The 13,361-nt window shown below is 39.9% G+C and overlaps 1 protein-coding gene across 1 annotated transcript; it reads left to right on the top strand.

Annotated features, from left to right (window-relative positions):
- The first annotated feature begins 7,448 nt into the window (after positions 1 to 7,448).
- Positions 7,449 to 8,222, top strand: LOC139455149 (neuronal acetylcholine receptor subunit alpha-7-like). The gene has a single exon (XM_071236704.1). The coding sequence runs from the start codon at positions 7,449 to 7,451 to the stop codon at positions 8,220 to 8,222; it is 774 nt and encodes a 257-aa protein (XP_071092805.1).
- The last annotated feature ends 5,139 nt before the right edge of the window (positions 8,223 to 13,361 follow it).

Here is a 13,361-nt window from a genome sequence, read left to right as displayed (position 1 = left end):
CCTTTGTTCCCGATACTTAATGTCACTAAGAGTCCATTAAAGGTTGCAACTCATAATACTGACAACTCATGTGTGATCACCAAGGTCCAAACATGTTTCAGCATATTTCTAGGGCTACTCCACTTCCCCGTTCATTGACAGAACGTACTTGTAGTCACTCACTTGTTCACTTTCCTACCATGTCATTCTCATTTTTCAGGGGGCACGGGTGGCCCAGTCGTCTAAGGACCCGCGATTCGCTGTGCAGAGTTGCGTCCCTTGGGCGCGCCTGAAACCTATGATTGTGGGTTCGAATCCCGGTTCACCCCGATTATGTTTCTAGTTTTTTTCAGCACCATACCCGTGCTCGTGGGTTTCACCGAAGTGGTAAACGTCTGAGACCTGCATCACTTCGGGCTTTCCTCCCACATTAAAGTAACACGTCGCGATATTGTAATACTGTTAAAAGCGGCGTTAAACCCAACTCACTCACTCACTTTAGGGTTCAAGGCTTGTGACACAATGACTTACTGTCCCCGCAATATACATATAGTGTATTAACAACTTGAAGTTAGGTGTTCGTTTGTTTCCCGTCCAATGTAATCTGTTTCGATTAGTAATCGAGACTAGTTCTTCTCTGATGTTGACGTTTTATAGCTGAGATCAATCGATATGTCAAAACCGTGTCATCAACAAATATAGACAATTCCTCAGATTTTGCTAAATCAATATGCACAAGTCGGGGCTTTTAAACTGATCTATCGGAAGGTTTCAATTGTTAACGTATGAATTTCTGCTTTCACTGTCACTGAAAGGTTCACGATCACCTCAGTAGTAGATACACAGAAACACGGAAATAATCAATATCGCGAATTGTTTTATCATGTCTATGTTTATGGTGTTTCCAAGCCAACCGAAAATGTGTTGTGGCGAGAGAGACAAAAGTTAGACGAGTAAACCTTTTATCGCAGTGGGATGTTTCCTGTTGTCAACGTATAAATGGTATCTCGGGACTTTATTCTCGACAAGAAAATAATATTTTCATATTCAAAGATTGTACGATTGTTTACTTACACTTAATTTGACTTACAACGAACTTGGTTCAATATTAACATAAGCATGTACAACTTAACTAAGCTCGGTTAATGGTGACTAGGAAATTTGACAAATCAAGTAGGTTGCAGGTTCCTATCCCACCGAAGATGTGTGTGTACGTGGTGTGTTGTTGCTGTATGACCAATAAAATTTCTATCATTCAAGAAGCTGACACAGAAACACACACACACACACTCACACTCACACTCACACTCACAGAAACACTCTCAGAACTGTGGGACAAGGAAGGTGTTTAGGTTTGTGTTTATGATCTAAACACATTTTTTAGAGTGTGACTTTGATTTGCAGCTTCTAACAATCATCAGAATAAAGTTACAATATATACTGCCACATAACACAGGTGTATTGAAAGACGATACCGATTGATAAGTGTAAGTGAGTTGGGCTTCAACGCCGCTTTGAACAGTATTCCAGTTATATCACTGCATGTCAGCTTAATGTGGATGGAAAGCCAGAAGTCTCAGACATTTACCGCTTGCACGGGTATGATGCTGACAAACCTAGAAACATAAAAGGAGCGAACCGGGATTCGAACCTACCCTATTAGGTTTCTGGCATGCCCTAGGGACGAAACTCTGCATAACAAATTGCGGTGTCTCAGACGACTGGGCCACCCGTGCACCCTAAACAGCAGGAACATTGATGAAACAAAGGTTAACACGTACAAGCAAAATGATCAGATCTTCCATTGGGAAATGTCTTCATGGTCGTAAACATGACAGATCACCTCTTTGACCTTAAACTAGATATTCCTAGATATTCTAAAATCAGGTGTCCATTGGAGGTTTGACACCTTAATGGATAAATAAATGTATCACCACGTTACTTAACAAACATTCAGTGGTCTCATTTACCTTGGCGTCTAACTTCCACGTTCCATTAACTACATTTACAGATAACTTCTCATGTTCCATTAACTACATTTACAGATAATGGCATATAAACGTCCCTACCCACGATGTGCTGTACTGCTGATGGCATTGTCAACCTTCACAATGGATTTGGTAATTGCTTCATCATGTCTAGATAATGTACTGCTTCGCGTCCTCGAGTAACTCACAGAACAGTCCTACAAGCAAGCCATGGTGTTGTTCCCGACCACCTTCACCTTGCTGATGTTGCTGTCTCCATCAGTGAAGCCTGACATATATGGGGATGTTGGAGACCTTCACGCGTCTCTCCTACGACGCTACAACCCTTGGATACTACCACTCCACAACCAATCTGGCCCCACGTATGTTAATGTCAGTTTCCAATTGATCAATATAGACACGTTGGATGTGGTGCAAGAAATTCTCACAACGAAACTTTGGATGACATTCGTCTGGGTTGATGAAATGATTCAATGGAATCCCATGGAGTACTGGAATACTACATATTTGAGATTTGAGCGGAAGACGATATGGACGCCAAATATTGTAATCCAGGACTCCCATGACAATGTTCCGTACCTCGGCTCTGATGAACAGCCCGTTGTCATATCTAACCATGGGATGGCGCGGTTGGACGTTGAAGTGAAAGCACAGACAACTTGCAAGATGATAATTACTGCCTTCCCATTTGATCAGCATGAATGCAGACTTGTAATTGGCTCGGATAACTATTTGCTAAATGAGTTATTTATATCCCATTTCCACGCAAATGACTTTTCAATTCTTGAAAGTTCAGAGTGGGAAGTGGTACAAATAAAGGGGCAAAATGAAACTGAGCTGACTCGTTTCTTTAATATTCACTGGTTCAGCGTTTCTATCAGTCTGAAGAGACAGTCGCTGTATTACGTGGTGAATCTTGTCCTGCCCATCTTGATCATCTCCACCCTCAACCCATTCGTGTTCCTTGTCAAGGCGGAATCAGGCGAGAAACTGTCCATATCAGTCACCCTTTTCTTGTCCTTTACAGTTTTTGTTACACTAATTAGTGGTATGCTTCCGCAAACCTCCGCGAGCACCTCGCTTATCTCCCTTTACGTATGTGTCCAGCTCCATCTGAGTGGCCTATATGTCATCTGCTGTGTTATCAACCAACGTGTCAGCCATATGAAAGGACATAACTCGGTGACACGCTATATGGCGAAAATTGGAGGTACAGTTGGTACAAAAAGATTCCAACTCCTTACAAAAGAGGAAGCACAAGAAGTGAACGATGTAGCTGACAGAGATATTGGTACTTATTTGAAATGTCTAAGTGAGGAAATGGACAGAATCTGTTTCTTCATTTCCTCCCTCATCTTTACCATCTTGACCAGTGCTTTGACCGGCTTCATTATAATTTTACGAATTCAAGGAGAAAACAGTAAGCATTGTCATACAACACTGGATTGCATCTTGAGGTAATAACGTATTAGGGATATTTTTATAGTTATTTCTTCAGCCATATTCTGAATTTAGATAGCTAAATTTAATTTTGTTTGTTTTTTGTATTCTGAATTTTGTATGATCACTATGTTGATGTTTAAAATTTTCTCATGCTTCATTTGAACTCATATCATACGAATTCGGAATATCAAATATGACTTCACAATCGGTAGATACAATTGGTTCAAACAATGATGAGCACATTACTTATAACATTGCTAATCATATAGAGTGAGTGTATGAGTGAGTCAGTGATTGAGTGATGGGTTAACGTTACATTGAATGTTATTTCCTTTATATACTGAACCGCAAAAGAAACGTCACCCCACGTAACATTGCATGAAAAGTTGTCATTTAAATATCTGGGTAATTTTTGTCAAAGTTTCTAAAATTTAACATTACCTTGTCCGGAAAAATGAAATTTGATGATAAAAAAACAAAGAAGATGACAATAAAACCGATCGCCCAAACACATCTCGGCAACGGCAATGGTAACCCGATGCACGTGAGTTCCGTGCAAATTGAAATGCACATGCGTTCCCCCATTTTTTGCCCTATAAAAATCCACCCAGCTCGGATAACATTCATTCGTTATTGAATTGCTACCATGTGCCAAGATTGCCTTTCAAGTCCATGTAACGACCATATACATGCTCCAGCAACGGTATCAGACCACCAACACTACAGATGGCCGACCACGTAGCGGAAGACCAAGGGTCATTCTGACACCAAGTCATCGCCGGGACCGTTCAGTGGGCAACACATCACCAGCATTGACGCCACCAGCAGTGGAGAAGAGTCCTTTTCTCAGACGAGAGACGTCACTGTATCTCAACAGCAGATGGCAGCGAGAGAGAGTCTGGCGACGCCGTGGGTAAACCATACTCGGATGCTTGTGTTGTGACAGAGTCGTGGGGGGGGGGGGGGGGGGGGGTCCGAGCATCATGATGTGGGGTGGAATTGGTCTTGCACAGAGGGTCGGCTCTGTGGTCTTCCAGAACATCGGTCCAGGGAGAGGCAATACTGCAGGTCGGTACACTGATCAAGTCTTGAGACAACACGCCATACCTCATTTGGCACGTCGCCGCAACCACGAGTTTCAGCATGATAACGCCCGTTCCCACACTGCGAGAGCAACAAGAGACTTCCTCCAGCAGAATGGTGTCAGAACCACGCAGTGGTCTGCCCTCAGTCCCGATTTAAATCCCATCTATGGGACGAAATTCAAAGAAGGCTGAATGACGTCCGAACAAGACCAACAACTGCAGCTGAACTGCATCAGGCGTTCCTCAGAGTGTGGGCTCAAGTGCCTGTGGCCTTCATCAACCGCCTCATCCATTCCATATATCGACGTTGCACAGCAGTAATTAATGCACATGGCGGACAAACGAGATACTGACTTGTGATGCCATTTTCTCAGAGACTAGTGTTGTGTTTCTCTTTAAGAACATTTGACACTTTAATTTTAACCTTGATGATCAGTTTTGCGAAGTTTCATATTTTTAATATGTCTCAAAGTATGTTTACAGTGTTTGGACAAATATGGTCTCTCATACATCTATCCATGGCGACGTTTCTTTTGCCGTTCAGTGTATCATTTAGACGAAGTATAGTTTTCATATTTGTCTAAACGTACAAGCTATCGTCAGCGACTAAAGGGATGGTTTGTAAATCCTGCTGGGGTGCCATGCAGATAGCAGAGGTATTGTAGGTCCTCACGGTCCCCAATTTGGTGTCCTAACTTTGGTTGCTGACGATCTATAGCCCATGTTTATATTGAGTTGTTAAATGATTGTTTATTCTTGTAAATGTTTATCCAGTTATTGTACTGTCCATATAAAACTTATATTCAGCCTAATGCTATTTATTATGAAATGTATAACTTTTTCTCGTCACGATATGGCTGAAATATTGCCAATGTGACCTTACATTTTAACTCACTCACTCACTATGTAAGCGGCAAAACTGATCAGTGCACACGTGCTCAGCTCGTGGTCATGATGTGTGTTCTGGGAGACTGGCTTTTAAATGTTTGTTTGCATGTCTTTTGAACACGAACATAATTGTATTTTTCAATTATACATGACTGAAAAACAGTAAATCGAATTGTAAGTTATATCATTGTACTGAAGCTTGATGGCAATACCGTGTCAATAGTGAACATATCGTCTATCTATGATGTTTTTCGTAGACTCCCTATCAAGGTGTACGTAATAGAATGTAGCTCTGAATTCATGATGAATGTATGCACGTCGATGTTGCCATTGGCAATGTAACCACAGTGATAGTGACATTTTACCTTTGCATGTCCTATACCCAATCATATCTATGATACATGTTATCAAAACCAAAATGCTTTGTTGATGATGAATCGGGTCGATTTCAACATAATGGTTCAAATAGTATCTACATTTCACAACTTTCACAACGTTCGAACATGCTCTTTCCACTATGACTTTAACATCATACGACTCATGCTCAAAGGTTTTTTATCAGTGTTGCAACAATGCCATAGTAAGGCTTTTACAAAGTTTCATGGCAGACTTGTGGTGGATATTTTTCAAGTTTGACGCATCTGTGCCAAAAATGGTGTCCGAAGCAATTCCCTTGTAATGATCGAGTCACCATGCCTATGTCATGTCTTTTTGTCTTACATTCAAAGGCATACATTCATTTCAAATTAAAGATATTAAAGCATTAGAAATTAGCAAGCGTTTCCAACCGGGCATGTGTATTTTTGGAACTGTGCGTGATTTAATCAAACTGGAAGTGAAAGTAATTTAATTATTTCTTTATTTCAAGTTGTTTTGAAGTTGACAAGGATCTGCTGTTGCTGTTAATCACTTTCATGCATACCCTTGTTTTGTGTTTGTTTACCTTATTAGATGTGTATAGGTCTGTACTGTGCTGTCTTACTTCACGTTTCCTTCACTCACACCAAAAATAGGCTTCACACATTGTACCGAAACGTTTCATCATAATAGAATAAATAAGTTGTCATCCATAAGATATCTTGTCTTTACTGAAAGCTTGTGTTACGTCTTAAAAGATATGATCATGAAAGATGAACTACAAGCATCAATACGATTTTGTTTTGTTTTATATGCCTGGGTCCGAATCGGAACCCTCGCAACAACGCTATGTCACAGTAACACATTGATGTACAGGGGATGGTGTGGACACACATTAGCACTGTCTGTGAATGCTTTGTTAACATTATTTTCAAACTGACAACACAGTGAGCAGTGAGATCTTAAAGAAAACAATCTCATGTTAGCATTGCCGATAGCGTCTAGCCTTGCATATTGAATATTAACCACAAAGGACAAAACGCTGGCTGGTCTGCTATATTGACTGTATAATGTGCATTTGTGGACACATGGTGTTGACGGCCCTGGATATCTTATAGAATGTAGCACGCAGTGCCATCTGTATCTTTGTTCACTTGGGAACTCACGTGACTGTTAATTCAGAGGAGCGTCATATAATTCAGAGGAGCAAAGGAGTGACAAGAGCATGTATGCTGCTACGTGAAAGGACTATCCGAGGAAAGCCATCTGATTTAGCCACAATCAAGTTGGCAGATTTCCTGTAAAGATGTACTTGGTAAATACCTTTTCTTTGTTGGTGTTACATTTACCATCAGTGACGTCCGATATCTATGACGATGTTCTAGATCTGCACACTTCTCTTCTGAAGAAATCTAACCCATGGATCCTGCCTCTCCGCAATCAGTTTGACACTATGGGTGTTTCAGTAGAATTTGATCTGATACAATTACTATCCCTTGACGTGATACAAGGGCTTATCAAGACACACTTATTTCTGAAATTTCAATGGACAGATGAAATTATTCAATGGAATGCCTCAGGAAATCCAACATCTTTAAGATTTGAGAGATCGAAGATATGGACCCCAGATATTGTCATCCAGGATTCCCTTGAGAATGTTCCGTATCTTGGATTCGATGTTCAGCCAGTCATATTAACAAATCAAGGCATGGCACATATTGAGGTGCAAGTGAAACCACAGACGGCATGCGCCATGGATGTAACACGTTTCCCGTTTGATCAACACACATGCGTGGTGGTTCTTTCCTCTGATAACTATCAAGTGGATGAACTGTATATGTATCAGTTTGTTGCCCGTGGTAATGTCTTGGCTGAAAATGGAGAATGGAATGTGGCTGGGGTTGTTGCTCGTAATGAAACGGAACTGACTCAGATCTACAAAGCACATTATAAAAGCGTTGCTATTATTGTGAGGAGACGACCTCTCTACTACGTGGTGAATCTTCTACTGCCTATGCTGCTCATCTCCACACTTAACCCCCTCGTGTTCCTGGTCAAGGCGGAAACAGGAGAGAAGCTATCCACCTCGCTCACCCTGTTCCTCTCCTTCACAATGTTTATATCACTTCTTAGCGGTATGCTACCCCAGACCTCCACCAGCACATCGCTTGTCTCCCTTTATGTGTGTGCCCAGCTCCATCTCAGTGGCTTCTATGTGATCTTCTGCATTGTCATCATTCGTGTCAGTCAAATGAAGGATTTTAACACAGTGACGAGATTCCTTGCCAAATGTACCAGCAGAGCAAACAGGGTCCGACAGGAGACCATGAGAGAAGCAAAAGAACACGAAGATAACCTAAGTGAGATTGATGTTACTTACTTCCATGACGTCAGTGATATAATAGACAGAGTTTGTTTCTTTGCCTCCATCACTATCCATCTCATCTTGACAGGTGCGCTGATCTACTATGTTGTCATGTGAAGGCTTTGGTATCTACATTTTACGACTTTTGAGGTACAATCGAAAATGCTCCTTCTACGAAGATTTTCAAAGAGGGTCATGCAAACCCTTGCTCAAACTTTGTTTTATCAGTGGTATAACAAACACGGTCTTAGTAAAGCTTTCGAAAGTGAAGAACATTACCAAATATGACGCATCAGTGACAAGAAATATGTCTGATACAATTGCCAATTCTGACTTGTTCCATATATTCACTTGTGTTTGTAATGTGAATAATTGGCTTGCCTTTGCATGTGTTTGTTACGGGTGCCACCGGTGGGACACTCACCTTTTCGCGAACACCTGATATCATAACTGTTTGATAGTGGTTCATTAATACATGAATATATATTATTTCAATCTTACCATGGACTCTACTTAGATTTGTTAAGAGAATGGAAAAGAGTGTGTCGAGGGTTTTGGAATTCAAAATATAACGATAGAAGACATTTATTAGAGGAGATGAGAACATTTTTAACATGGCGATGGGTTAGGTTAATCGAGGGTATAATTAATTGGAATGCTACAGAGATAATGGATTCTTGAACTTTGTCGTAAATGATAAAGCATTCTTATGATTATGGGAATGGTTGTGACATTTTGATTAACAATATTCAATGGTGCCATATTGTAAAACGTAACATAATTAAACTTACCTCGCTCACTCGATTCGATGTACGGTGACCAGCCAAGGGATATATTGATGTGCATATAAACACAAGGACATCGTGACCTATAACTGTTACACTCATTTCATTATATTACTCTTAAACGCCAGGGACACAACGGATGCGGTGCCAGATATATCAATACAAAAACTGGGCTATCAAAGTCATACATATCGGTCATAAGATTGTGTTCCACGAATGCACATTTTTAGCACTTTGCGAAATTAACAGATGAAAATCATCAGTTGAGGTGTGATACTTTAAGTGAAATTATAGATTCCTCTGCAGTAGTCAAATTACTGTTTTCTTGAGTGTGGATTTTAAACATATCATTCAACGCTATATTCAAAATATTCATACTTTTTCTAAACGTTTCAAGCCGACAAAAAATATATCTTAATCTAAACAGATTTTTGCCTTTGAATGTAATATTAACTGAGATTTTAGTGATTTCATTATATTGCTTTTGTTTACATATGGTGAGACTGTAAACAGTTTTCGCTGGGAATAGCTGTAAGATTGTTGATTCGGCGTTATAAAATAATCCCTCACTTACTCACTCAAGCAAAATTATAAGTCAGTCTTACAACTTTTTTTAAGGGCAAATAAAATCTGTGATAATCTGTGATATTTAATCTGAATGTATATATTATAAATGCATAACTTGTTCTCGTCACGATATGGTTGGAACATCGCCCATGTTAAGTTAAATTTTGACTCACTCACTCACTATTTAAGGGGCGAAATTGATCAACACACACATGCTCAGCTCTTGGTGTGTGTTCTGAGTGACTGCTTCCTAAGTGCGGGGTGCCTTCGGATGTCTTTTGAACACGATCATAACTGCTTTTTAAACATTTCGAAAAACATGTACTTATAGCTATTGTTTGATTGTTTATCATTATTAGAATGAAGTAATGATTTAATGTTTGTTTGTGTGTACATCGGTCATATGATACAAGTGTGTTTTAGTTTATTTCTTCAAGTTCGCATCGCTTGCTATAAATATGTTGTGTCATCACTATTTCGTTAGTAACGTAGAAATGGTGATAAAATATACAGAAATTACCAATTGCTAAATTTTAACCATAGAGACTTGCAAACGTATTGACAACTTGGGGTTAAGATAATTTAAAATGACGTTTTACAATGCTAAGCTTTTAAACACTTTCTAGAATACCTGTTCTGCCATATCCTGTGTTGGATTCGATATCGGCAGTGCTAGAAGAAAATCGGGGTGACAAATACAAAGAAACTTGATAAATCAAAACATGACTATTTCTTTGGTTGATAGTGTCCCGGAAGATTGACACCATTGTCTAAACATAACTGACAGTCTAATATAAACATGACTATTTCCTTGGTGCAGAGTGTCCCGGAAGATTGACACCATTGTCTAAACATGACTGACAGTCTAATATAAACATGACTATTTCCTTGGTTCAGAGTGTCCCGGAAGATTGACATCATTGTCTAAACATGACTCATTAAAACGACACTACGAGTTCAGATGAAATTGTTCCATTGTATTGTCACAGAGTGACTTAACTGCACTCTGGACAACGCAATGTTAAAGAATTGTAGCTTCTGAACAACATCCCTTTTTGTACAGTATCGTTTAGGAAATCTGAACTATTTTAACATGATGTAATCCATGCGTAACGGCGGTCAGTTGAACCATTGTCTAACACAGCATTTCACATTATGACATTTATAGCCTTAATCCATTTTCCCCTGGCCGTGTCTGTAATCACATCCATAAGCCCCATGTCAAGGGCAACGCCATTGTTTCATTGTCTGTCTATTGTTGTCCTATAGTGTATATATATGTTTTCATCTTTACTGTTAGTCAGTCTGGTATTCCGACAGCACCTGTATGTACAGCCGCGAGTAGGATACGCCTGTTTGCTGGACTTCACTTGTACTTGTTGAGTTGGAATCTCGACATATTTCTAATTGTATTTTGTTTTATTGCCGACTAAAAAAAGTTTGGACTCAACGTATTCTTCGTCTTCAATCTGAGCTTATTTCCCCGTCAACACATGCGCGTTGACAACTGGTGTTAGAATCCGGCTGGAGTAACTTTTGAGCTTACTCCCGATCCCGTAACCTCTCCACTTGCCTACCATCTACATACGTGTATATATCGAGGATGAATACCCAAGTCCTGTGTCTACCCCATGAAATCGCTTGCGTCCTGATCAACATGGATCTCCAGCACCTTCATCTTGAATGGACCATCCAAGAAAGTAACGACAACCTTCAAGTGAACCTAAAATGGAGGAAACAGCCAGCAGCCACAGTGAGTAATGTCATAATAAAGTCGTCAACCATGAAGTCGCGGGCCAAAATGGAGCGAGATATAGGAAACGCCATAACAGTTATATGAAGAGAAAGTGTGCCCAACTCCATGCTGATGAATGTCCCTCGCTGAGCACCCAAAACGTAAATAGTGTCAGTACAGTTGCCAAGTGTATCAACAAGAAGGCAACACCTACGTACAGTGATGCGTCATGTCAATCTGAGAAGTCCCCATCAGTGAACACTGGGACCACGACGAACCCGGTCTCGTTTGCCAGTGTTGGTTCTCAGACCTCAACTAAAATAGAAACTGCAACGTCAGTGCTGAAAACTAAAACAACTACACAGTCGCCACCTAACCAACCCAGATCTACCCGAATTACAGAAAGAGTTCTTAAGCGGCGAGTCAAGAACAACAAACCCGAATTTCTCATCAAATGGCAGAATCTACCCAACAACAAAAACACGTGGATCCCCGTGGCTAAGTTTGACAGTGTCGCCATAGCATACCTGGACACTAATGAAAAATGTGTACCTGGGCCTAAACCATATGAAGAATCCCCATATGATGCCCACGTGGCCTACATGCAGGAACACCGGGCCAGAGTGCAACAGATCGTTCGCATTCGGGATAATTATTTTTAATATTATGATAACTGACAATTTCACGTTTATATTTGAACATTTGAATAGCGACTTATCTCGACATGAGGACATGTCTTTCTCGAGAGGGCGGCAATTGTCACAGAGTGACTTAACTGCACTCTGGACAACGCAATGTTAAAGAATTGTAGCTTCTGAACAACATCCCTTTTTGTACAGTATCGTTTAGGAAATCTGAACTATTTTAACATGATGTAATCCATGCGTAACGGCGGTCAGTTGAACCATTGTCTAACACAGCATTTCACATTATGACATTTATAGCCTTAATCCATTTTCCCCTGGCCGTGTCTGTAATCACATCCATAAGCCCCATGTCAAGGGCGACGCCATTGTTTCATTGTCTGTCTATTGTTGTCCTATAGTGTATATATATGTTTTCATCTTTACTGTTAGTCAGTCTGGTATTCCGACAGCACCTGTATGTACAGTCTGTCTCATGTTAGTCATGTGGATTTTACGGTTAATTATTAGAATATGTTAATATATAGTCAGTATGTTGGGTTACTTGTTTGATAGGCATTACTTAGGCATAGGCATTATGTTGGGTTGGTCGTATCCTTCTTCAGGACAATATATCAAACATGAATACAAACGTCATCTGAAGTTAACTGAGAAAACAATATTTGAAATGCTGGTCTTTCCCATTGTTTACATATACCGTATTCGACGTAATAAGCGCCCCGCTCTAATAAGCACCCACGGCGATATTTGCTGATATATTGGCTAGTAAACAATCCTAATTAGCACCCCTTCCGATTGATCAATGTACACAAGACTTATTTATTCGCGCATATGCACACTCGTGTGTTATATGCACCTTTAATTATGGGCAATTAAATTCTGGAAAAACATATCTGTCGTACATAAACATTTCAGGCTGTCACCATTAACCACGAAATTTATCTTTCAACTATCTTTTTTTCCACCAAAATAATATTCTAATAAGAGCCCCCTATTTCTAATTTTGAGAGCGCCCTGGGCGCTTATTACGTCGAATACTGTATGTGAAATTTGGTGGCAATACGTTTATGCAAAAAATAGGCATTCCCATTCGCACCAATTGTGCTCCCCTTCTTGCTGATCTGTTTCCTGATGTATATGAATCGGAATTTCTGTTCGGATTGGCAAAATTAGAAATTAGAGAGATTTTTGTCATGAAGTTTAAATTCAGCTCATACATATATCGATTACATGATATCGTTCAAACACGGTCATCCCTAGTAGGGTGGCCTAACTTTGGTTGCTGGTGATCTATAGCTCATTTTTATATTGTATTGTGACATATAGTGATATTTTTTTTATGATTGCATACTAGTTTTAACGATTTATCTGTGATATTCTAGTTATTTAACTGTCCATTGATGACAGGCTTTTATTAATTGATAAAATACATTAACTTCTCGTCACATTATGGCTGAAATATTGCCCATGTGACGTTAAATTAAACTCACTCACTCACTCACTCACTCACTCAAACACGGTCACA

This window comes from Haliotis cracherodii, unplaced genomic scaffold (assembly GCF_022045235.1).
Source record: "Haliotis cracherodii isolate W230 unplaced genomic scaffold, xgHalCrac1.p SCAF_11, whole genome shotgun sequence".
In the NCBI taxonomy this organism is placed as follows: Eukaryota; Metazoa; Mollusca; class Gastropoda; order Lepetellida; family Haliotidae; genus Haliotis; species Haliotis cracherodii.
This window is presented reverse-complemented; position numbering and strand designations above follow the sequence as displayed.

What these genes read in the sequence shown, in the direction of transcription:
- LOC139455149 (XM_071236704.1), top strand. Translation starts at nt 7,449, where the DNA reads ATGGCACATATTGAGGTGCAAGTGAAACCACAGACGGCATGCGCCATG.